Source organism: Prionailurus viverrinus, chromosome D1 (genome assembly GCF_022837055.1).
Source record: "Prionailurus viverrinus isolate Anna chromosome D1, UM_Priviv_1.0, whole genome shotgun sequence".
In the NCBI taxonomy this organism is placed as follows: Eukaryota; Metazoa; Chordata; class Mammalia; order Carnivora; family Felidae; genus Prionailurus; species Prionailurus viverrinus.
In genome coordinates, this window is record NC_062570.1 from 39,984,847 (window position 1) to 40,011,639 (window position 26,793).

General features: G+C 38.2%; 1 protein-coding gene across 9 annotated transcripts in view; it reads right to left on the reverse strand.

Moving 5' to 3' along the window:
* Positions 1 to 26,793, reverse strand: part of CEP295 (centrosomal protein 295) — a 55,372-nt gene that overhangs the window by 16,588 nt on the left and 11,991 nt on the right. For 5 of the 9 annotated variants that reach the window (XM_047878015.1, XM_047878011.1, XM_047878012.1 and 2 more), the window contains exons 4-15: positions 26,099 to 26,223; positions 25,284 to 25,377; positions 23,057 to 23,152; positions 17,366 to 17,506; positions 14,656 to 14,839; positions 14,267 to 14,434; positions 11,457 to 11,678; positions 7,157 to 7,249; positions 6,908 to 7,011; positions 5,173 to 5,310; positions 4,635 to 4,732; positions 1,010 to 4,358 (exon numbers count right to left, since the gene is read on the reverse strand). In XM_047878015.1, coding sequence (XP_047733971.1) covers positions 1,010 to 4,358; positions 4,635 to 4,732; positions 5,173 to 5,310; positions 6,908 to 7,011; positions 7,157 to 7,249; positions 11,457 to 11,678; positions 14,267 to 14,434; positions 14,656 to 14,839; positions 17,366 to 17,506; positions 23,057 to 23,152; positions 25,284 to 25,377; positions 26,099 to 26,223 — 4,812 coding nt within the window. Of the gene's footprint in view, positions 1 to 1,009; positions 4,359 to 4,634; positions 4,733 to 5,172; positions 5,327 to 6,907; positions 7,018 to 7,156; positions 7,250 to 11,456; positions 11,679 to 14,266; positions 14,435 to 14,641; positions 14,840 to 17,365; positions 17,507 to 23,056; positions 23,153 to 25,283; positions 25,378 to 26,098; positions 26,224 to 26,793 lie in introns of those variants that run through there. The other 4 variants (XM_047878016.1, XM_047878017.1, XM_047878018.1 and 1 more) reach the window with 4 other exon arrangements.

Sequence of the window (26,793 nt, forward strand, 5' to 3'; positions counted from 1 at the left end):
GAGGGTGGGGATGACACAAGATGAGAGATCATGTGAAGAATTCATCAGATGTGTACTGCCCTTCTTAAATTAGAACCTCAAGCAAATAAATAATTCCATCACTCACACTATTACAGCTTCATACATTAAAAAAGATGAGAAATGCTTCTTATACAGAAACCATATTCCATTGAAAAGTACAATGTTGGACTTAAAACTCAGCTTCCACTGTATCTTTCATAAGACATTCTACTTGAGTACTCCCCCCTGCTTTTCTTTCCCCATTACTTTTCCTTAAAAAGACCAGTAAATCCCTAGAACTCAAGTATTCATGAACTCATGAACTCAACTCAAGCTTCTCTTGAACATCAAAGGATTTAAGGAGTTCTATTTAGACTAAACCATAGATTTAGGAAGTAACCTTTTAAAATAAAATAGACACCTTCACACTCAGAATATACTCCTGTCTCCCCTACTGAGAACATGGATGTCTACGTGACCGTGGTAGAGTCTGCCCTCTAATTCAGTAACAGGCAGCAGTTCTAACTGTCCATCAGCCCTAAAATCATGCGGTAATATGATCACTTAAGGAAAAAGATGGTACTAATTTTGATTCATATACAATTGTCCACAGAGTGCTACACAGAAAGCACAAGACTTGCTATCTGCATAAAAGAAATTCCGCTATTCTGCAATTTAACCTTTTGGTAAGTTCAAAACCCTTTATGATAAAACTTCAAATGACAATCTACGTTTTTAATGGTGTTTGCACTTGGCTGTGTCAAACTACTGGCCGAAATCAGTTGGGCTTCCAGTAACTATTAACCTCCGAAACACCATGCACGGTAGATCAATTCTTACTTTTTAATTTCCACATTGTTTAAGGTAGAAAAATAAAGCAGTTAAGGTCAAACCACTTATTCTCAATAACTAAGAACTTATTCAGGCCTGAGATTAAAAAACATTTAGCTTGTCTGGGTTGGGTTACGTCCATTATTTAATTTCTAGGCATTCAAGTTTAATTACATACCTGACCGTATTTAAAGAAATCCTTCAAAGTCTCTTGATGTTTCTGTATCTGCTGCTGCAGTGTCGTCTGTCTCTGTACAAGCAACTCTTCTTGGGCTTTTTGGCTGTGATGCAGAACTTGTTTTTGTAGATCCAACTGCTTCTGAAATTCCAGGTTATCTTGCCGAGTTAAGACAGGTGGTGAAAAACTCAAAAGCCTATCTTGAAATCTGGGGATCACAGAATTGCCGGAGGGAGCTGCATGTTCATTCTTAGAGGAATACAATCCACAACTGTTTTTAGATTTAACTTCAGCAAAAGGCAGCGGAATAAATGAATGCTCTCTTTTGTGAGCTGAAAACAAAGAGGAAAGAGCATGCTCAGAAGACTCACTTTCAATCCACTGTGTGTGTTTGTTTAATAGAAGTTCTTCCTGGACTTTCTCATTAGAAAGCACCACTTCCCTTTGTAAGTCCAACTGTGCTGTCGAAGTGTCTTGCTGAGACAGAACGGGCTGTGATAAACTCGAAGGTCTGTCCTGTGATGTTGAGATTTCAGGGTGACTTACAGGAACAGTACTGTTACATCTGGGTACAAAAGGCTTTTGGATTCTTTCACAATTGGCAACAGGCGGTGCTACCTGGGATAAGGGTGAAGAGCCAGTCTGCTCAGATGAGACCTTTTTCTCCAGTTTACTTAGTCTTTGCAAAAGTAATTCTTCTTGGACTTCCTGTCTAGATCGAATGGATCTCCTCTGTATATCTAACTGCTGCTGAAGTGCCTTCAAATCACCCTGGTGAGGTTGGATAAAATGCTCAGCAGGTAACTTTTCCTCAAATTTATACTGTCTGGGCAAAACCAATTCTTTCTGGGTTTTCTTGCTGCACGGAAGGGGATTTCTTTGTGCAGACAAGTGTTCTTGTTGAAGTGCAATCAGGTGATCTGGCTGGGTTAAAACAGGTTGTGATAAATCTAAAAGCCTGTCAGGCAATCTTGGTATCTCCAAATTATCACTCTTAGCTGAACAAGGTTCTTGGACTCTTCGAGATTCACTAAGGGGTAATGAAGCAAATGAATGCTGTGCAACTGGGGGGAAGGAAGAGGCGCCAACCTGTTCAGGAGATATTCTTTCCTTCCACTCACTCTGTTTATGCAAAAGTAATTCTTCCTGAGCTTCCTGTCTAGATCGAATGATAGCTTCTCTCTGTATAGCTAACCTTTCTCCAAGAGCCTTCAAATTATCTTGTTGAGGCTGGATAAGTTGTGATATCCTCAAAAGCCTATCCTGCAACTGTGGGATCTGAGAATGGCTTGAAAGAATTTTAGTATCACTCTCTGTTGAAAGGGCTTCCTGGGTTGTACCAGATTCAGCAGAAGGTAATGAGGTAAATGAAGGCTGTCCTAACTGGGGCAGGAATGAGGAGTCGGTCTGTTCAGAAGATAGATTCCCTTGGGTTTTCTGGCTAAAATGAAGGGCCTCCTTCCCCAGGCCTAGCCATTTGTGGTGTTCCTCCAAATCATCCTGTAGAGGTAGTATATGTTGTGGAAACCTCAGAAGTCTTTCCTGAACTCTCGGGATCTTAGAATGGCTTACAGGAACTGTACTATCACTCTGGACTGACATAAACTCCTGGACTCTTTCAGACTCTGCTACCTGGGACAGGGATAAAAAGGTGCCAGTCTGTTCAGAAGAAACCATTGTTTCTAATTCACTTTGTTTGTGTACAAATTCCTGGGTTTCTTGTTTAGCACCAAGTATCACCCTCTGCACGTGTAACTGTTCTTGACGTGCTGTCAAATTTTCCCACTGTGGCAAACTACGAGGCTGGTCCTGAAATGCTGGGAGTACCAAGTCACTTGAAGGAACGGTACTCTCCTTCTCAGATAAAGAAATTCTTCTAGGCTCAGCTTTAGCAGAAGGTTGTGAAGCAACTGAACACTGAACAACCACTGGTGGGAATACAGAACTCATCTGCCCAGACGTACTGTCTCCCAAATCCCTTGGTCTCTGCAAAAGCAACTCCGCCTGGGCTTCAGGCCTTGCCTGAAGAGCGCCCTTCTGTGCCGTCGGCTGTTCTGGGAGCAGCTTCATACTATCATGCAAAGGTAGGAACTGCTGTAGGAAACTCAAAGACCCATCCCGAGATTCCTGGATTTCAGGCTGGCTTGAGAGAAGTCCCTTCTCACTCTCGGATGAATACTGCTCCTGGGTTTTTCCAGAATGAGTGCCGGCAGAAGGTCGCAAAGTCAATGTATGCTGAGCCACCTGAGATGGGAGAGAGGGGGGTTCAGTCTGTTCAGACCATATTCTTCCATCCACTTCACTCTGTTTATGTACACATAATACTTCCTGGGCTTCTCGCCTAGCCTGTTGGCTGTCCCTCTGAATATTTAACTGTTCTTGGAGAAATTTAAAATTATCTTGCTGTGATAAGACAGGCTGTGAAAAACTCAAAAGCCTATCCTGAAGTCGTGGGACCCCAAGATGGCCTGAGGAAACTGCAGTATCATCTCTGATTGGAAAAGATTCCTGGATTCTCCCTGATTCAGCTCTGGCAGAAGGCAGTGTAGCAAATGAATCCAGAGGTACTAATGGAAGGGATATCGAGAGGCCAGTTTGTCCTTCCAATTCTTTTCGTTTGTGCAAAAGCAATTGTTCTTGAGCTTCCTGTCTTGACCGAAGAATTTCCTTCTGTCGGTCTAACTGTTCTTGGAGAGCCTTCAAATTACCCTTCTGGGCTGTGATATTCTCTGAGGATGGCAAAGACTTATCCTGTATTTGGCTGATTACAGAAGGACTTACAGGAACTGTACTTTTGCTTATGGTTGGAAAGGGTTCCTGGATTTTTCCAGATTCCACTGTAGCAGGCAGAGAACTAAAAGCACGCTCAGCTGCCAGTGGTTGGAATGAAGAATGTTCAGTTAGCTTAGAGGGTATATGTTCATTGTTCTCTGAGAATCTTTGCTGGGAGTCTAAAGTTTGAGAAGTTGTTGCCGTAGACGTTTCAGCTATTTCTCTAGGATCGTGTAATATTCGCGGTCTATCATATGACAAAGGCTTTGAAAGTGTATGAGAATCTTTATGAGGCAATTTATAGTCTCCCTGTTGTACTTCACTCTGTGAGAATTGCTTAGGCTGTTCCTCTGACTCCAGAGACTGCTTGGCTAAAACATCTGAACTCAACTTGGGTCTCTGACCTTGGTCCCGATGCTCTGATATAACAGTGGGTCTTTCAGATTTCTGTGGTGGTACTGTTACAACAGAATCAGATACCAATGAAGTGGCTAACATGGGTGGGTACTTTGCTTTTAACATAGTCTGATATTCGAGTAATCGCTTCCTGGCTATTTCCACAGACTGTCTGTGAAACCTACCAAAAACAAAGACAAAAAACAAACATTGTTCTTTCTTGAGGAAAACATGCCCTATATTCCCAAGTGTTCAATTAACCCAAGTATTAAATTTAACCAACAGCAATTCAGGGTTGGCTATTATGACAAAAAAGGAACAACATTCATATTGACCTCTGAGAAACCTCTACGTTGTAGTTCCAAGAGAATCCCGATTCAATCTTCATATAAACCAAATAATAAATCCTGCAGATGCAGCCACACACTATCACAAGAAACCGTACCCTAGCTAATACCTGTTTTGCTGTAAAAGCTGATGTTGATAGTTACGAATCATCTGCCTGTGATTATCTTCATCGGATTTGACGGCGCGTGATGCTGGAGCAGTGCCGACCTAATGAAAGACAAAGCCACTAGTTGAAAGGCAAATCTAGAAACAAGTCCTAAAGTATTTTACATAAACTGAAGTTCGATGACTGTAAACTTTCACATAGCTTTATTTTTCATACAAAAGACTGGCACTTCCATTATGAAGAAATGAAGTAACCCACCATTCTCCTTTAGTGCCAAGCCCAAGAGCTCAATGTACACATTACATATAAATCATGGTCATATACGATGGCACCCTCTAGAAACTGAAAGGTAAAAGCCATCAGATTTGTGTAAGTATACCTATATCTACACACACACACACACACACACACATACAGCACTAAAAGAAAAAAAATTACCAAATAAGATTAAAAATGCATTTCACTTTCCTGAATGCTAAGATTGCTCATATTTTCTTATCCCTCAACAATCTATGTAGGGATGAGATTTCCTGCATCTTACCCCAGTCTGTTGAGTTCTTTTTCTTTTTTCTTCTTCCAGCTGAGCCCTGAAGCAATCAGTTTTTAATCGTAACTTCTGTTGTTCAATTTGTTCAAGTAATTCCAACTGCTTTTGCTTCTGCTCTTCGATTTCCATGATCTAAGTAACAAAAATACTACTGATCTATTAACGACAAACTCAACAAAAGTTTACATGCATTACATTGAAAGGAAACCGATCTCATCACCAAGAGTACCAGCTGTCGAGAAGAAAGTGGTAATGTTTTCTCTCTTATTGCCACTGTTTTATCTGTTATGATGCTCGACCAAATTCTGTGCTCGCACCTTTAATTTTCCAGTGTTCTCAGTAAGAAAAATGACTAGAGAAATTAAATACTAAGGCCTCACAAATAATTTGATTTCTTAGGCCCACCCATGAAGGGGTGCAGTTAACTAGAGGCCAAATAAAACATGAGCAACATTCTGTGTCTTTTCTGTCAGACATGAAACAGATGAAGACAATGGTAGAGGGGTAACACATAAACTCTAATAATTACACCAACACACCAACACACACACACAGATCCAAGTAATTAGAACATGCCAGAGGAACCTCGAGCTTCTTGAGCACGGGACTAGTGTGACTGTTTGCCTGCTAAAGAGGGCATCTCGTACAGTCCCTAGAATACACGTAACAGATAAATACTTACTGAATAAGTAGAACAAGGAATGAATGTGAAGTTTTATCAAGAGGAACACTTCCACTAGAGATAATGAAGAATGATCTGGTTTTGAAAACAAAAAATGTCTCAATGTGGTATTTTACCTATTCCTGATCAGGCAGTAGTGGCTACGGCCGAGTTCTTGTCTTCACCTTCCTTTCTTTCCCTCACTCATAGGAGCCACTGAATTTGGACCGTTTATATTTCAGTAGTACCTCTAGAAGTACACTGGCTACATGTGACTATTAAAATGTAAATGAATTAAAATTAAATAAAACTTAAAATTCGGTTCCTCAGTGGCGACAGTCACATGCCAAGTACTCAACAGCCCATGTAGCAGGTACCATACTGGACACAGATATGGAATGTTTCCACAGCAGAGAAAGCTCTATTGGACAATATCACTTTAGAATATTGATTAGAAAACACTTATCTGAGAATACTGGCTCATAGAATTCTCACTCCCCAACTGTATTTATATAAAAAACTATGACTATAAACTGGCTTAGTAACAATTAACCACCTTCAAGGTAATTTGTGTTAAAAAAAAAAAATCTTTTATTAAAGCTGATGGGACCAAAATTATAGTTAAGGAGGTTGAATTTACAATTTTTCTTCTGAAAAAGAGTATTTCAGAAAAACTTTTGAGATTTATAAAGCCTAGCTGAGTATCTAATATTATGACAGGGACTCATTTATTCAACGAACATTTATTGAGCACTTACTATTATGTATAAGGCACTGAACCAGAAACTATGTAAAATGAATTGAATTTTTAAAAAAGACAGTCTCTGTCTTTAAAGAAAAATGGTAAGTTTTACAGGGAAAATAAGATACATACAAAAGTATTAAATACAAAACAGAATGTAATAAGGGTTAAATGAATAGTTTATAAGCAGAGATGAAGTCCTTTCTAACAAGGTAGAAGAAACAGTATCAAAAGTAGCCAGATAGGAAGACAAATTTCATTGATCAAACAAAATTATGGTACCTAGCCGAAGAAAGAAACCTCTACAAATAAAAAGTTCAGATTACCTGTTTCTGCCTTGCTGCCATTCTAATTCTGGCTGCTTCTTCTTGAGGATGAAGCAGAACCGAACTCTGAGCTACAGTTGTGATGGGCTGAGTCTCATTTATTTCTAGGAGAATCCCCAAAACAAAAATTAGTTTCAATAATTTAGAATTTTGACACCACTATTATTCTCTTTATTCATTTGTTACATATGTAATTGTATTAAACAAAGAATGTTAAGCAAGCTTAATCTGAGAATGTGATAAAAATACCTTGTTCCTTTTCATAGTCTGTATCCAATGCAAGTGGTTTCTCTTCACTACTAAGTGGTCCAGAGTCAACTGTTAAAGTATCACTTTCAGCAACTGTAAAGATACATTATTATGAATGTATTATCACTGTCAAGCTTAAATCTGAACAAAGTAAAACAAACAAACAAAAAAAACAACTTGCATTCAGATTAACAATTCAATTTTGGTTCATCTATATGTCTTATTTAGTTAAGATCCAGTCATGTTCCAGATGACCACATATTTTATCCATTAAACTTGAGCCTAATAAAAGAAGACTGATGGGAGACGAAAATTGTGAACCAAAAGGAAAAAATGAAGAACTGATTAAAAAGGTGTACTGATAGTTCCAAACACAAAAGAAAAGCATAAAAGAGTAGAATAAGCAAGGTACCAAAGTTTAAAAAAGAGAAGTTTAAGGAAAGTCCATTTTTATTTTAAGTTTATTTTGAGAGAGAGTGCAAATGGGGAAGAGGCAAAGAGAGGAGGAGAGAAAGAATCTCCAGCAGGCTCTATGTCACCAGCACAGAGCCCAAAGAGGGGTTCAATCCCACAAACTGAGATCAGGACCTGAGCTGAAACCCAGAGTCAGACACTTAACTGACTGAGCCACCCAAGTACCCTCCTTGACATTTTTAGATATCAGGATTTTGGTTATTTATTAAATCAGAGCAGAGAAGGAAGTTAAATCAGTTTTTCTGATCATATCAGGGGAGCCAGGAACGCTGCATCAAGCACTCATTCATTCACTCACTCACTCATTTATTCAGCACCTACTTATGTGCTGCATGCTGGGGACACAGTGGCACATTTTAAAAAGGTGGACAGGAGGCTTTACAGGCAAGTGGGCAGACCGAAACATTACGTATTCACCTTTCATCTTCAGAAAAAATTATAAAACTAGAAACTGGTAGGTGCTATATAAGAGAAATAAAGGATTAGATAGTAGAGTACTATAAGCGAATCTGAATTAGGCTAGGGGCTCAGATGAGATTTGTCTTAGGAAATGACATTTAGGCGGACATCTGAAAGGTAAGGAGGAATCAGCTGGGTAGAGAATGTGGGGATGTCTAAGAATGAATATAAGGTGTAGTCAGACAAGGGGGAGAAAGAAGCAAGATGAAGCTGGAGAAAGCCCACTCATACAGGGCCTTTCAAAAAATTAACTTGGTTATGACTGAAGATGAATCCCCCTTTTACTGAATTCCGAAATCATATTCTCTCCTACTTTGTTGGCCAGTCCTTTTTACTACTTTGCTGTCTGCCCTTCTTTAGTTATCTGCTAAATGCCGGAGTCCCTCAACTGGTCTCCTAAGTCCTCTTCTCACCAAATTCTTTCCCCTGAAAGAGTTCCCATGGCTTTAAATACATATATACATCTGACTTTCCAAACTTACCTCTCTTGCTTTAAGCTACTCAATTATTTCAACAAATACTAACAGCATTTTTTTATGTACAAGGCACTTGTCTAAGCCTTGGGGATACAGCAATGAACAAAACCAAGTTCCTACCCTCAACGGAGGTTATACCAGGATTGGAGGACGTGCAGGGTGGACAGAGTGTCAAGGCAAGAAGCAAATAAGCCAAGAAAGTAAATTTATGGTCTAGGAGATGCTGGTAACAGCTATGGAGAGAAAGCAGGGTAGAGGGGATAGGGAGTGAAGGGTAAGGGGAATGGGGGAGAGGAGTAACTTGCCATTTTGTATAGAGTGAACAGAGAAGGCCTTTCCGAGAAAGCCAGGTCTCAGCAAGTATCTGAAGGAAGAGTAAGGCACAGAAATATCCAAGAGCATCCCAGCCAAGACCAGCAATCTGCAAAGACCACGTGAGTCATGTCTGCTGTGTGCACGGAACAGCCAGGAAGACAGTGCGTATGGTGAGTGGCTCAGGAGGGAGGTGTGGCTGGAAAGGAAGTCAAGAGGAAGTAGGGTGAGAGAGGTGGTGGGAGAGAGGTGCGTGCGCGAGCAGATTATGCAAGGCTTTGATGCCACTATAAGCACGTTGGTTTTAACTGCACGAATTGGGTAGTTGTTGGAGGGCCTCCCCGAGAGTAATGACATGAGGTGATTTGTGTTTTAACAGGATGACTCTGGGATTACACCACAGCAGGAAGGTACAAAATCTGAAGACAGAAGATGGTTAGCAGGCTGCTGCAAGAATCCGCACTGGACAAGAAATTTAGCTTAAACTAGGGCAGTAGGTGGTGAGAAGTGGTGGCACTGTGGACAGGTTTTGAGAATGAGACTAAAAGATCTGTGACGATTTGGTTGTACGATATAAAAAAGGGAACCAGAAGGACAGGCTTTTTGACTTCAGCAAGAAAACTTTATTGCCACTTACTGAAATGTGGACGGGTGTAGGAAAAGCAGGTGGTTATTAGAGGGGATAGTAAGAGTCCGGTTTTGGAAAAGTTTATGCCGATTACCCAGGAAGATGTCAAATAAGACATTTAAGTAAATGAGTGGGGTTCCAAGGAGAGGTCAAGGCTAGAAACACACACTTCGAAGATGGTAACATAAAGTCATGACACTGGCGTTTAGGGAGTGTGAAAAGATCTGAGAAACAAGCTCAGGGAGCAAGGACTCGTGGTTGTAGAGATGAGAAGAGCAGCGAAGGAAATTATGAAGGAGGAGCCAGTAAGGTAAGAAGACCAAGAGAAAGTGGTGTCAAGAGGTCAAGGGAAGAAACTATTTCCAGAAGGTTTCCTGTTGTACTTAGGATAAAATCCAAAATCTAGACATGAGCTATAAGTCACTTGGTTCAGAAGCTTGGTAGCAAAATATTTCCATACAAATCCCATCACATTAAAAAAAAATACATAGAAGATAAAGCTCTAAGGAAAAAAACAAATCAAAGAGGAGTTATGTCATCACGATTCATTTGTTAGTCTGTAACTTCAGATGCTGTTGTGCTTGACTTTTGTAACTTCTGGAAATGTATTTAAAATAACCTTTTTGTCTACCAAAAAAAACCCCTAAATTCTTGAAGAGTAACAAAGAAGCCAAATCTCTGGTGGGAATGTGAAATAAACACGCGACGCAATATACTCAAAAGCTGTTAACATGTTCATATTCTTTGATTCAGGAATTCGAGAGTTGTCCCTAAGGAAATAAAGATGTGAGCAAAGACTGTTAAAAGGATGCTCTCTACAGCACAAAAAATAACAAGAAAAATTAGAAATACGCTAAATATTTTAACCATAGCAAGCTGGTTAATTTTGGTTCATCAATTACTGGACCTAAAATAGACAGCTGACCCTTGAACACCACCACAGTTAGAAGCCAAACCCCCACTTATAACTTCTGACTCCCCCAAAACTTTTAAAAAAATTTTATGTTTATTTATTTTTGAGAGAGACACACACACACACACACACACACACACACACACACACACACACACACAGTATAAGCAGGGGAGTGGCAGAGAGAAGGACGCAGAATCCAAAGTAGGCTCTAGGCTATGAGCTGTCAGCACAGAGCCTGATGTGGGGCTCAAACCCACAAACTGTGAGATCATGACCTGAGCCTAAATCAGATGCTGAACTGACAGAGCCACCCAGGTGCCCCCTGACTCCCCCAAAACTTAACTACTAATAGCCTACTGACGGCCGGGTGTCTAACCAATAATACAGTCAGCTAACACATATTTTGAATATTATAGATATTACATACTGTATTCTTTTTTTTTTTTTTTTTTTTTTTTTTAAGTTTATTCATTTTGAGAAAGTGAGAGACCATGAGCTGGGGAGGGGCAGAGAGAAAGAATCCCAAACAGGCTTTGTGCTGTCAGCACAGAGCCCAACACGGGGCTTGATCCCACAAACCGTGAGATCATGACTTGAACAGAAATCAATAGTTGGACGCTTAACTGATTGAGCCACCCAGATGCCCCTATATACTATATTCTTAAATACCTAACTTTTTAATTTTTTCTGTACTTTTAGGCTACGCAGTTTGTACGTGAGTTTTTTCAAATCATCGTCATCACCAAAAAAATCTTCTAATATGTTTATGGAAAAATCCACGTATAATTGGGCCCACGTAGTTCAAACGTGTTTTGTGCCAGGGTCAACCATATATAAACAATACTACCATGTTAGTGTGTATGGAAGGAGATTCACTAAGGTTTTTAACATTTACTGCCTTGAAGTAGCAGCATCATGGGCTTTAAAGCATTTTCTTCCTTTGACCAATTATTCTTTGATTTTTCAGGTATCATATTTTTGAACAACTTAAAAAGGGTCTGTGTGCTACAAAATCAGACTCTTGGAGAGAATCACCTTGTTCCTGCCCAGAGGATAATGTTTTATCTTCGTCAGCAATTGCTCCTGATTCGACTGTTGGGGCTTTACTCTCAGTCTCACTAGCAGTGGTAATCACTTCGTTTTCGTCTTCAGACGTGGACTGAATCGTCCAGAGAGATTTTTGGCTTCGGATCTTATTTAATAATTTTTTAAAAAGAATTTTTGAAGGAACCTGGTGGGTCTTCATTGATAAGGAAGCTAAAAGAAAAGAAAAACACTTATTCAGCATCTGTTATATACCAAGCAAATTATTCTACCATTATACTTAGTACCTGCCACACTCACTAGTTATAATAAAAGCACTTTATTATTCTCTACATTTATAAATTAGCAGCATATACAATGCTATTTGGCCCCCATCACAATTTTATAACCAGGAAGAATTTTCAATTTAAATTCAAACAAAAACACCAAAATTCGACTATTTTCCAACAATATGCACGCAACACAAATTTCAAACTTAAAAATGTTTTCAGGAAGATGTTTTTCTGTTTGCTAAACGATGACAGAATGCATACCATTTAATTAACTTGTGGAAGATTAGCATTCAAAATACGTTCTATAAGGTTTTATACTCTATTCTAGAGACGAGACCCAAATATGGGACGCTCGGCGCAGAGCCGACGACATGAGGCTCGATCCCATGACCCTGTGATTATGACCTAAGCCAAAATCAAGAGTTGGACATTCAACCACCTGAGCCAAAAAGCTGCCCGGGCCCTGTACTTCCTAGTAGGCTACAGAGGAAAACAGAACTAGCTAGAACCTTAAAAGACAATCAGGTGCTCCCGAATTATCCCCGGTACGATCGGGAAAATTTCGCTCAACTACCTTCATAAAGAGATCCCTTCAGTCAAAAACAAGATTCTTATTTCCCCAAACATCCTTCCATATGGGTTAACAGGACAACACCAAAACTCAGTATAGTAAAAACAACTCTCTAAGGGGACAGAACTGTGTTGCAAATACATAGTTCTATGGCTTAATCAAGGAATAAAATTAAAGCAATCTACTGAAGTCAAAAACTGGCAAACTATGGTTTTGTCTGACATACTTTTTAAAAAATGTTATAATATGGGACGCCTGGGTGGCTCAGTCGGTTGAGCATCTGACTTTGGCTCAGGTCATGATCTCATGGTCTGTGAGTTCGAGCCCCGCATCGGGCTCCGTGCTGACAGCTCGGAGCCTGGAGCTTGCTGTGGACTCTGTGTCTCCTTCTCTTTCTCTGCCTCTCCCCTGCTTGCTCTGTCTCTCTCTCCCTCTCTCTCTCTCTCTCTCTCAAAAATAAATAAAAACATTAAAAAAATGTTCTAATTTTAACTTACAAACAATAAAGTACACAAAACCCAAGGGTACAGCTGAAAAAATTTTACATATATCTGCGTAATACAATCCAGATCATGATGTAGAACATTACCAACACCTATAAGGCTCCTTCATACTCCTTCCCAGTCAATACACCCCTAAAGATAACCACTGTTCTAACCTTGAAACTACATTAGTTCTGTTTACTTTAACTTCATACAAATATAGAATTATACTTAGGTATTCTTTTCTGTCTGGCTGCTTTTACTCACCATTAGTTTGTGATTCACTCATATTTAAGAAATTAAATCTGTGGCCAATATTTGAAAATAAGGATTTTTAAACCAATGAGATTCCTAGATGCTTTCGAAAAATCAAGAGAGTTGGCAACACCAAGCGAGCAATTCCAAATGGGAACTGCAGGGGCTGAAAAGTAAGTGTTCCTTTGGATACGGCAAGAATTACAATTCTGACAAACTAGAGATCTGAATAGTACTCCCAATTAAAAAACTGAAAGAGCTGGATGAAACAGTAAAAATATCTTCCTCAAGGCACGGCTGATCTGGTAAGAAAATCGAAGATTCTGCAGTGGCCAGAAATAAAGTGTAGGCAGGAATTCTGGAAGGCAAGTGAGCCCTGAACCCACCTTCTCATGTTTATGAGACACCACAGTCACCGTACACCGTTCAGAGGGCAGTGTGGGCACAGGGGACAGGGATAGAGCCTACAACTTAATAACAGTCTCACCCAGCAATCTAACAGGGGACCCACATAAAGTTGGAACACCGAAGGGCTACCTAACCAGTGTGGGGTAAAGATGATAAGAAACCTTGAGTGGTTTTGAACAAAGGTATGGAGGGAAAAAAGAGATCAAAATAAAGAGAACTTGGTCTCTAAAGAGATGTGAAGTAAGGGGGGCAGTGTTACACGTAAGTCGCACCGGGCTGGCTTAGATAACTGCAGACTGGGACCATTCACTAACGTTGAGGAAGACAACGTTTCAGTAGACAAGGGAGGATAGATTTATCATCACACAGGGAGTTTTAAGTAACTGTGAGACAGCCAAGTGACAAAGTTAAAAATGGTGGAGACAGAGGGGAAGTTTAGAAGAGAGGCTGAAATTTGTGCTGCTCATCATGATACATGAACTATTTACTAGTTTTTTCCTATTAACAGAGTAGAAACCTGTGGTGACTTGATGCAAGTCTAAAAATAATGCTGAGTTTTCAAATGAACTTAGAGTTGAGTATCTAACTTAAATAATCTAATAACCTATGTACATGCGAACAAAATGACTTTCCTCCCACATACATGAAAAGGATCGTTAATGATGGAAATCTAAAAACATGGTTTCCTTCTTCCGTCACTCCCATCAGTATTAGTTATTTGTTTGCACTAAAATTAGACCAGACTTTCCTACTGGCAAATTACTAGCATTTTTTCCTATGAAATATTGTAATATTCAGCCCAGGAGTGTTTACCGTCTGCTTCACTAGAACATATTATTTCGGCTTCTGTCACTGGAATGTTTTCAGTTTCTGCTAAATTTTCTTGTTCCATTGAGAGGTCCAGTTCTTCATCTTGGATCGGATCAGCCACAGTAGGCAAAGGTTCTGGTTCAAGGCGCAAAATCAGGTTTCCTTTTACCTCTCAATAAAGAAATAGAGAGAGAATGTTTCCATTCTGAAATGACCAAGAAGAACTTGAGCATATAATTTAAAGGCCGTCATGGTTTCCAAGTCTAACCCCTGAGAGCTTCTTTCAACCTGAGAAGTCATTTCAAAATAACGACTGCTTCAACAATACAAATGTATTTTCCCACCCAAACACTTCTAAAAGCATTGTGGAAAGCGTACTGAAAGGGTCTTACTCCTGTCTGCGTCATACAGGTCTTCAAAGGCGAATTCCAGCTCCCTCTGCCGGTCTTCTTTCATCTCACTGCGCCTGTACGCAAGTTCAACTAGCTGCGGGGGCATCTGTGCCACAGTCTGTCTCCTGCGTGCCAGGTCGTCTTGCTGCAGCTGTTTGAGTTCTTTCATTACTTTCTCCTGAGTCTTCGAGAAAGGAGAGACTTAATGAACACCAGTGGAGGCACAGACCTTAGACAGGACCGTTCACAGGAAGGGCCAAGTGGAGAAGTCACGAGGAACAGGGACTGGGGTTCCCTCCCCACCCCCCTCCTGTGTTCTACCACAAAAAGTCATTAATTCTTCACTCCAAAAAAGTTTACTGGAAGCCAGATACCATGCTCGATGCCAGAACACGACCTCACTCCTAGACTAGAGGAGTCTCATAGAACAGCCTCAGAGGAGCACCAAGACCCAGAGTGACTGGCTTAACAGATATTTCGTGTTACTTCACACTCTTGTGAATCCCCATGATGAAACAGGATCTATCTATAGGTCTTTAAGCCTAAGAAGGTAGGCTAATATGAAAGTTTAAGCAGAATGTTTCAGTGAGGTTATCTAACTGAATTTTAGTGGTGTAAGATAGTAAGGGAGGATAAGGGAAGACCTCTCATCCCTTGAGTTGAGGATTAAGGCAGATAAAAGCGGGTGGAGGAGTACACATAAGAAATAATTACTGCAGCACGGAGGTATAGAGAGGAAGGCATGGGGCATTTGGAGAAAATACACTGCTATAGGTAATGGACAGGGTACCGAGGGCAAGGATGGTTAAGGGAAAAAGATAATATTGGAGAGGTATGCAGGGGCCAAATACTATTTACAACAGACACTAGCAGGAAATGAGATCCCAGGACACAATGGGGTCTGCAGCAAAAAGGTTCACACAGGGAAAAGGAAATCCTCTACCAGTGGTTTTGATGACCATTCTCATGTAAGAGACATTGAGCCTACAAAAAGGCAGAGAGAGAGCCGTGTAACAGTGTTCGCCAAGTGGTGATAGACACAACGCTACTTATTCTTTCTTTTAATTTTTTTTTAATGTTGATTTATTTTTGAGACAGAGAGACAGAAAGCAAGCAAAGGAAGGGCAGAGAGAGAGGGAGACACAGAATCCGAAGCATGATTCAGGCTCTGAGCTCTCAGCACAGAGCCCGATGTGGGGCTCGAATTCACAAATTGCGAGATCATGACCTGAGCTCAAGTCGGACACCTAACCAACTGAGCCACCCAGGGGCCCCACAACACTACTCGTTCTTATTCTTATGTTAAGTTTTATGATTCATTTTTTTTATATTAAGATTCAAACAATCCCATTCAATTTAACTTCAAAGTTCTTTGAATATACTCTTTCTAGCTCAGCGCGAGTACGGCGTATTATTCTACTCGAATCATCTATATTAACATCTTCCATCACCACTGACATTTGCTGTGAGCTTATGAAATTCCAGGCACAATTCTAAGGGCTTATTAAATTCATGTAATCTCAAAACAGACAATGAAACAATTCAGAGATGTTAGGTAATTTGCCTGAGGTCAACCAGCCAAGCAGTGAAGAGAAGAAATTCCAGGCAGACTGTGGAGTCTACCTTCTTAACCACTAAACATTACTGATTTGTGGAACAATGTGTTCAGTTTGATTCTCTTTCACATTTTTTTTCTATCAGTTTAAGTCTTAGGATGAGAACTATTGGTAATAATTCAGGTAATCAGTTATTTTAGTCATAATGTACTCCCAGCTTATAAAAACCTAAAAATTTAACTGAGAAGGTTGTGTATGAATCAGTTAAAATTATACCAATGAATTTTAAGGCTTTTATTTCTTTTTAATTTTATTTACTTATTTTGAGAGGGAGAGAGAGTGTGCACAAGCAAGTTGGGGAGGGGCAGAGGGGGACAGAGAGAATCCCTAGCAGGTTCCGCGCTGTCAGCGCAGGGCTGAACAAGGGACTCAATCTCACAAACCGTGAGATCATGATCTGAACCAGTATCAAGAGTCCAACGCTTAACTAACTGAGCCACCCAGTGGTCCCACTTTAAGGCTTTTAATTCCACAGAAGCACTTAAAAACTCATTCTTCACATGAGTGTTTAAAACATCCAAATGCATTAGTCAAATACATAAAATAAAATCATTTGACTTCTAAAATGAATTGTTTTCTGCTATGTTCCAAGGATAAGGATAAACACTGAACGATAATAAGCATGACAGAAGTAAAGCTAAACTTATAAAGCCAGGCTTCATTATACATATTTTAGAGCTCTGTGACACTTTTTCAAAGCTCCCTGATAGGAAGAACCATGACTCTACTTCTGAATCAATACTCTGCAAAGTCAGCAAGTGCTTTGCTCAGTAAATACTTAGTAAACAGAATCCCAAAATTTGCAGAGCACAAATGCAATTCATTAAATGAGAAAAGTGATTAATTTCTCTTCAGGCCATTTTTGGCTGATTAAAATATTAAACTTTTAATAAATTCATCATTGCAAAAAATGTTAGAACAGCAATATACTACTGTCAGTGAGAACTGCTTCATCCAACCTGAATGTGAAATGGGAAATTTGCAAAGACAGGAGTCAAAGAGTGTACTTGCACGTTCTTCACACTTCTGACCTCTGAGCCCGTCCACTAATCAGTTCTACAGCCTACTGGTACGTCTACAGCCAGGATTCTTACCTGAGCCAAGTGGATCTTTTTCATTGCTTGGAAACCCCGCACATGCGCCTTTTCACACTGTTCCATTCTCTCTTGTGCTGCTTGTTTTTGTCGTTCTTCCAGTCTTTTCACTTCTTCTTCAGCAGCCACACGAGGATCTGGCTAGCAGTCAATCAGTACATTTCAGAAAATTTAAAAATTGTGAAACAAAGTGATAACTAAATAATAACTTTAAAATCATGCTTCCCTATTTAAATAAAATAGGAAGAGTTGTATTTTTAAATGCCCACAATTATCAACTGTATGTATAAATGAAAAATATCAAATTGTTAGTGAAAGTTGAACAAATTCATTCACTTTAAGCCAGATTACACTATACTCCTCCAAACACATTCCTCCGTTGTTGTTCTGTTCCAAAACTCCACTAAAATAACAGCGTTGTCAGCACTCACAAAGCTAGCAGTGAAGAACCCACACGCATCAAAGGTCATTTAGGGAAGCACTGAGATCTGTCTTTGGTTTTCAGTCAACAGCTGCGGCTTCACTTCAACCTCAGGGAGGCCAAGTTACCAAAACAGCTACTTTAAGATAATTTCTGATTTCCTAAAACTTGTGCATAATCAGAGATTATGTGATTGTACAGTCAGCTATCATCTCACCAAGCTAACAGTGGTAGTAAATAGGAGGGGAAAGGGTACATAACCTGGATTTACTGTTGAACCTGAATGTTCACTTTCAAGTACAGGTTTAAGCATTACAAATGTGTCTTTAAGTAAACATCTTAAAAAGCATAGTAAATGCATACTTTATATGCTGAAATTCTAAGGTGAGCTAAGAACGATGACTATGAAAGCTGTTTTAGTTGACTCAACACAGGTATAAAACTGTGCAGGTCCACTTATTCATGGGTTTTTTTCCAATGATTATATTCGAAAAATTTTTGGAGATTTGCAACAATCTGAAAAAACTCACAGATGAACCAGGTATCCTAGAAATATCAAAAATATTAAGAAAAGTTAGGTATGTCATGAATGTGTAAAATATATGTAAGGTACTAGTCTATCATTTACTACCATAACCGATACAAAAAGTTAAAATTTATCAAAACTCACACACACAAGCACTTATACACCAGATGTGGAGGCACTCACGGTCGAGAAATGTAAACAGACATAAAGATTTAATGTTTAAGTCATAACTGCATAAAATTAACTGTAGCACGTACTGAACTATCATCATTATTTATTTATCTTTTATCTGTATTTTTTAGAGGCAGGGGAGAGGGGCAGAGGAAGAGACAGAGAGAATCTTAAGAGAGAGAGAGAGAATCTTAAGCCCCAATGCGGGGCTCAATCTCATGACCGCGGGATCATGACCTGAGCAGAAACCAAGAGCAAGACGTGCAACAGACTGAGCTACCCAGGCACCCTGTATTAATTTTTTAGCCACTTCTGGTTGCTATTGCAGTGAGCACAAATGTTGTGTCTGCTTAAAACACTGTGCCACCAATCATTTCTACATGAGCAATTTACCTCTCCAGTTAACTGCATATGGTAAAAAGTGGTAAAGAGTGATGTCTTGTGGTTCTTGTGTATTTTTCATCATGTTTATTAGGGCAGTGTCATAAACCTTGCGTAACATCATGGGACCCATACAAAGTACCACTAGAGATGCTGGAAGTACTCCCAAGAAGCAAGGAAAAGTCATGGTATTACAAGAAAAAGTTGCACTGCTTCATATGTCCTGCGGATTGCGGGCTGCAGCTGTGCTCGCCTGCCATTTCAGGATAAATGAATCCAGAGTAAGAACCGTGGTTAAAGAAGAAAAGGAAATTTATATAGCTATAGTTGCAGCTACAACAGCAAGCATGAAAACTTTGCACTATTTGCAAAATAACTTTTTATCTCATACTGAAAATAAAGCTTTTATGTGGGTGCATAATGGCTAGAAGAAAGGCAAACATATAAACTCTAATACAATTCAAGAAAAATTATATCCCTTTTGAGTCAATCAATATTTGTGCAAATCTAAACAGAACACCAGGCAGAACAAAGGTTATATTAAATCAATACTATAATTTCCAAAAAATTTATTTAGGGAATTAAAATGCATAAAATTAAATAAAGTAATCTTTAAGAACACCATTTCATTCCATTTAGGCCATGACTTAAAATTTTTTTTTATGTTTTATTTTATATTTGGGAGAGAGAGAGAAAGCGCGTGCACGAACAGTGGAGGGGCAAAGACACGGAGACAGAATCTGAAGCAGGCTCCAGGCTCTGAGGTGTCAGCACAGAGCCCAGTGCTGAGTTCGAACTCACAAGCAGTGAGATCATGACTTGAGCCAAAGTCAGACTCTCAACCGACTGAGCCACCCAAGCACACCAGGCCATGACATTTTTAAGAAGTGTTTTTTGGGAATTCACCACACCATTTGAAGGTGAATTAATAGCAGAATGTCAATTTTGCTAAACCAAAACTTTAAGGGAAGGAAAAATTTCAAAAATACACAACATTCACAATATTCAGTCCAAACACAATGAGGTACATAAAAGATATGAAGAAAATAAAGGGTTAGAGTGCCCAAACTTAAAAACAAGATTTTACAAGCATGCTTTAGGAAGACAATCCCTTATAGACTTGTGTTAATGACACTCAAAATTTAGACAAAAATCTTGTTGAAATAATTGTTAGATTAAATTTCTAGCAGCTGAACTCAAAAGGTACATGAAATTTGCAAAAACTGTGAATCCCAAATTTTCTTTTTAGAAAACATGTTTCTAAAAAACTCTTCCATCAATTAAAATCTGCAGTGCACACAACGTGATATTATTAAATATGCTACTTCTGCATCTTGTACGTCAGACATTTGGACAGAAATCTTTTTAAGTAGGACAGCAGGCTAACTGATGAATTCAACTGTTTCTGCTTTTCTTGTCTACAGACATTTCTGGGTCTCACAGCAAACAATACAGTGTATTTGATTGGAAAAATACTTCTAGGGACAAAAAATCCATTTTTAACAAGTTGCTATGCAACTGTCATGGACAAAGGAACAAACACAAGGAAGGCCATGAGTAATTTAGAAAACGCAAACATGTTTTTCTTTATTGTGTGCATAGAAAGTAAATGTAGCTAAACATAATTCAGAGAATAACTGGCTCTAAGTGGGGATACAGGAGACTACCTCATCATTCTTAAGCCGAAGACAAATGTTATGACATAAAAGATTTTAGAACTACTTTATCAGGCTATTCAAATGAAACATCTTATACTTGTACATGTTAAAAAGGCTGACTGAACATATGAAAGTTGTTTATTTACAGAAAGCTGCTAAAGAAATAAGATGCAGGGGCGCCTGGGTGGCTCAGTCAGTTAAGTGTCCAACTTTAGCTCAGGGCATGATCTCACAGTTTGTGAGTTTGAGCCTCATGTAGGGCTCTGTGCTAACAGCTCAGAGCCTGGAACCTGTTTCTGATTCTGTGTCTCTGTGTCTCCCCCTCTCTCTGCCCCTCTCCAGCTCATGCTCTGTTTCTCTCAAAAGTAAAAAACATTAAAAAAAAAAAAAAAAAAAGGAATAAGGGGCGCCTGGGTGGCTCAGTTGGTTAAGCATCCAACTTCGGCTCAGGTCATGATCTCAGTCTGTGAGTTTGAGCCCCGCATTGGGCTCTGTGCTGACAGCTCAGAGCCTGGAGCCTGCTTCAGATTCTGTCTCCTTCTCTCTCTGCCCCTCCACTGCTCACACTCTATCTCTCTCTCAAAAATAAACAAACATTAAAAAAAAAAAATTAAAAAAAAAAAAAAAGGAACAAGATGCAGATGAAAATTCAGAGGTAATTTTGTTATCCTGAAAACCAAATACGCTGCTCCACTGTCACATTTTAAACCCAAGGTTTAAAGACAGATTTTTTTTTCCTAAGTAATGGTATAAAGTAGCAAATAAAACAAATATCAGAATGCTTTAGTTTATGGGACTGTTTTTATAAAACTACAAGTACTAATCCAATCTTCAATCCAGAAATTAAAGAGGAGAGGGGTCTTTTATTTACTATCAAAGAGGAAAGTTTAATAACTTACTGTAACCCCATCAGCGGTACCCTATACAACAGCTAGGTAAAAAAAAAAAAAAAATGTTTTTCTTCATCAATCTTATTTGAGAGAGAACATCTACTTAATACTGCAAAATGTGGTATAGTAACCACAAAAACAAGTTAGCCACAGACTGAAGTTACTGTCCCTATGTTATAATACTATTAAAGCTGTAATAACAATACGATTTTAAACAAATCAAGATTTATTCTTTTTCTTAGAAGTTAATTCTATGATGAGAATATTCATCTATCTCAGGTTTGAACTGAATATTGATTTTAACATCTGCCAATAAGTAGTTAACCAAAATGTGTATTTGCTGCACTCTAAACTTCATAAGAAAGCTATACTGGGAAAGTTTGTTTTCTTAGTAGCCAAATATATCCAACATGAAAAGAAATTAAAATCCAGTTATAAAGAAATAGCAATTATAATAACAAGGATTACCATTTATCACTCTTGAGACTGGCAATAATTTCTAAACCATAATAATCCATACAAGGGAATAGATAAGGGTATGATAAGATGCCCATTTTCATATGTTGCTGATACTTTTTAAAAGGCAATTTAATGATCCATATCAAGTATCTGTATCAAATGTTATAATTTGGATCCAATAATTTCTCTTCCATGAGTCTATTCTAAATATACCTCAGAATTATACACAAAAATTTACAAGATTATTATGTTTGCATTATTTACAGAAGCAAAAAGAAATGAACAAAAGAACAATGGTTAAATAAACTCTATGATGCCTATAAAAATTATGTTTTGAAAAGTATGTGTATATGGGAATGCAAACTGGTGCAGCTGCTCTGGAAAACAGTGGGGACGTTCCTCAAAAAATTAAAAATAGATCTACCCTATGACCCAGCAATAGCACTGCTAGGAATTTACCCAAGGGATACAGGAGTACTGATGCATAGGGCCACTTGTACCCCAATGTTTATAGCAGCACTTTCAACAATAGCCAAATTATGGAAAGAGCCTAAATGTCCATCAACTGATGAATGGATAAAGAAGTTGTGGTTTATATACACAATGGAATACTACTTGGCAATAAGAACGAAATATGGCCTTTTGTAGCAAAGTGGATGGAACTGGAGAGTGTTACGCTAAGTGAAATAAGTCAGGCAGAGAAAGACAGATACCATATGTTTTCACTCATATGTGGATCCTGAGAAACTTAACAGAAGATGAGGGGAGAGGGGAAGGGGGAGAAAAAAAGTTACAGAGAGGGAAGAAGGCAAACCATAAGAGACTCTTAAATACTGAGAACAAACTGAGGGTTGATAGGGGGTGGAAGGGAGGGGAAAGTGGGTGATGGGCATTGAGGAGGGCACCTGTTGGGATGAGCACTGGGTGTTGTATGGAAACCAATTTGACAATAAATTACATATAAAAAAAAATTAAAAAAAAAAAAAGAAAAGTATGTGTATATACTTATATATACAAAGGCTACAATGAATTCATTAATGTATGAATCACATTACTCTTTGGTGATGACATTGGTAGTTGTTTTCCTATAGTTTATGCTTATGTGTATAGTGCCAAATTACACATATAACTCACTTCAATGAACAGAAATAAAGTGAGGATCATGAACAACAATAAGTCAATCACCTGGTTTGTGTCCATCTCTCTATTCACAAAAGTGTGGAGGTGATGATAGGTAGAACTACTGGTTTTCACATGAGAAGTTTTCTTTAATTCAATGTTCTGAAAAAGGAATGTAGACAATGGATTATTAGGTTAACAGTATTTTCAATTAAAGCTGAACCCAATAAAAAAAAGTAATTTTGTATCTAACCAGTTATTCTTATTCATTTTTCTTACATGAGAATCATTCACTGTATTTCTATCAATGGGGAATATAGATTGAGAAACTAAAGTATACTTAAGCAAGAATAGTAAATTGGTGATGCTGTGTAGTTTACTGCATCACATCAGAAGGTACATAATGGCAAGTTGCTCCCTTATTACGGATTCTAAGTTTGAGCACTTGGTTATGGTGGTGCACGCCCAGTGATGAGAAAGCTGTCCTTTTTCAAACAGAAGTAGGACAGTGAATAAACGTAGATGGATGATAGACACCTGTCTGGTGCCAAAGTATCACCTCCCAGATTACTTGATAACTGAACAGAGCAAAATATACCTTTTTAATAGAGATGTCTTGTATTCACCACCATAACCAAGTGAGACAAACAGAATATAAGAAACTAGTCTCCTCAAAAAGTCTGAAATACAAAAATTGAGTAGGGTTGAGTGAGAGGATGTTCTAGATTGAGAGAGACTAAGACAAAACACACAGAAGCAATGGGTGAAGCCCGACTGGAATCCTATTTAAAAAAGAAAGAAGTTGTTTCTACAAACCAAGAGCACACTGTATACACTATAAACTAACTTGACAATAGACTTTATACATATATAAATATAAATATAAATATAAATGCAAACATAAAACGAAGTTGTAAAGTAAAACAATTTAGGGACAACTGGAGAATCTTAACTATGGACTATATACTAAATGGTATAAAAAATCAATATTAATTTCCTTAGTGTGATACTGTCATTGCATAAGAGAATGTCCTTATTCTTATAAGAAGCATAAAATATGCTACAATTTACATTCAAATGTATGCATTTATACACACAACTCTTTGAAATCTATACACACACATAGGTGTAAACAACTATTCGTTGTACTGTACTTGCCTTTTAACTTCTCTGTATTTTGAAAATTTTCGTAATAAAAAGTTGGGGGGAAAAGTACAACTACACATTTGTATACAATCCCTATTTGCCAAATCACTTACACAGATAATGCTTTGTTTGCTTTTTGTAAGTATTTGACCCTGACTTGTTAGAACATCAGGAATTACAGTAAAAGTAATCAAAAGGCATCATGGATAAAATACTGCTTGTGTTTTAACGAGGTACTGAGGGAGACAGTACTTGAGGGAGTGAGCGAAATCTGAAATGCTCCCATTTGAATCTTTTGGATCAAATGTCACATGGCAGATGGCTCCACATAAAAGCAGGAAGGCTGATAAAATCAAAGCCTTAAGAGGCCAACATCTGGTACCTCTGCTGATCTTACCTACATAAGATATACTTGTATATGCAATGAAATTAGATAGCCCTGTATGTAATGGTTTTTTAATTTCTACTTTTTAGATAAAAATAACTATGTAATTGTGATAATCACCCAAACAGCCATTTCAATAACTACAACAAACTATTGTAAAACAAAAGAACCAATACCTTTTAAAATTAATTTCCACTTTGTCTTTTCTAAAATAAGTTCCAAATCACAAAAGCACACATATTATTCCCACAGAGAAATAGACATCTCTCATCCACTTTATGTAATCTCGTGTAAATTTATTAATTTATCTAAACCAAACTTCTTTACCTCTAAGAGGCTAACCATTTACAATGCCCAAATCTTGAATGTAAAAAGTTGGCAGGGTAAGTAATCCAGGTTTTTTCCCCCCAATAAATAAAGGGCATTTTTAAGACCAAACCATTTATAGTTTTTTAAAAATCAAAAACATAGCTTTTGAAACAACTAAAAAAAAATACAGACAACTGCTGAAAATTGAATACAGACTGGGTATTAGATATCACGAATATTAGTACTGTGCTTAAAAAAAAAATCCTTATACATCAGAGATATATACTAAAGAAGGGGTAAAAAAGTATCTAGGATTATTTTTAAATACTCTAGACGTGTGTTACCTGCAAATTTAAAAATTAAGTTTAAACAAATGAAATTTTGACCTGCATTGAATTCTAATAATAAAGAATTATTATAAGCCAGTTCTTCTCAACACTCAAAGTAATTCACCTCAAAAAGAGCTGGAGGTGGTGGTGGCAGACTTGTAATTTTGGCAGATCTCTCTTTTTCCACAAGTAATGCTTCCTTTCGAGCTGTTATATGCCTTGAAAAAAACAAGAGATGTCCTAAATTAATCTCCCAGGTAATATTATAGCACAACCTTTAAGGTCTAAAATATAAAAGGCAGAGGATCTCAAGAAATCCTCCAGTTGGATCCCACAGGCTCAATATGCCGTTTAATAAAAAGTCTCTACACAGTGAGCACTGTTGACTAGTAAGAGGCTCCATCACTTTTAAAACATGCAAAAATACACATTAAATGATTTGTCAATAGTCTGAGTCTCTTTCCATGCTCTTAACTGCACTGATTTTTCTTTTTTTTATATCGGAGGCAGACAGATTTGGGGGGGACATTCATTCTGAACTAGCCATACATTTTTCCAGAAACTAAGGAGTTGCTAAAGTCATACTAGAAGAGAAAGCTCATTTGTTAATTTGCTCACCTAGGCAAACCAAACCCGCACCGCATGATTTTTATTTCATTTTATTTTTAAGTAGACTTCACACCCAGCATGGAGCCCAACATGGGGCTTGAACTCACAACCCTGAGATCAAGACCTGAGCTAAGATCACAAGTTGGACGCTTAACCGACTCAGCCACCCAGGAGCCCCCCAAGACATTATTTTTAAACCAAGTTGAACAAATCAATTGATATACCACATGGCTTATATTTAATATCTGCTTAAATAGTATCCGATGTATTCTCTACTTCCAGCCCTATCGGTTTCAGTGGAAAATATGGTAAAAATCATTATTATTTTACCAGGTTTTTTGTTTCATTAGTTCCTCTTTTTGATTTTTCTGTAATTTCAGAGCCTCTTTATGTCTCATTTCTGCTTTTCTTTTTCTTTCTGCTGCCCGCTGTGCCAGAGCATTCAAATCAGGTTCCTAAAAATATATATTACTTAAAATGTTATGTTAAACAAGATTAACATGCCAAACAAATAATATGGGTGGTTCGCCAGCCAGGGCAAAAATCACAAAGGTATTCAAATGACTGAGGTTTAGGAAACACTGCACTTAAAGCACAAAGTTAACGGTGGCATAAATAAAACTACAAAAATCAGATGTCACAATCCTAAGGCTATTACTGAAAACAGACTAATCTCAGGGACCAAGGACCACATATCATTGTCACATACTTCAAGGATGTTTATTTTCTTCACTAATTGTTTGATATCAAAGACCTTCCTTCTTTGGAACCAGGTTGGTTATTTTGTGCGACTGTATCTGGGACCACAATCTAGTATTTTCCAACCATAAATCACAATAAACAACACATGGCTTGGGAATAGTCTTAAATACTACGTTCTACTTTGTCTTTCTGAAAGTCATCAAAGAACTGTTACTGTTTGTGAACGAAATCCAAGTGTATACATATTCCACTATACATGTTCTAGAGGTATGAAGAATCATAAATGGGAAATCTGCATTCAGCCCAATGAAATCTGTCCAAAA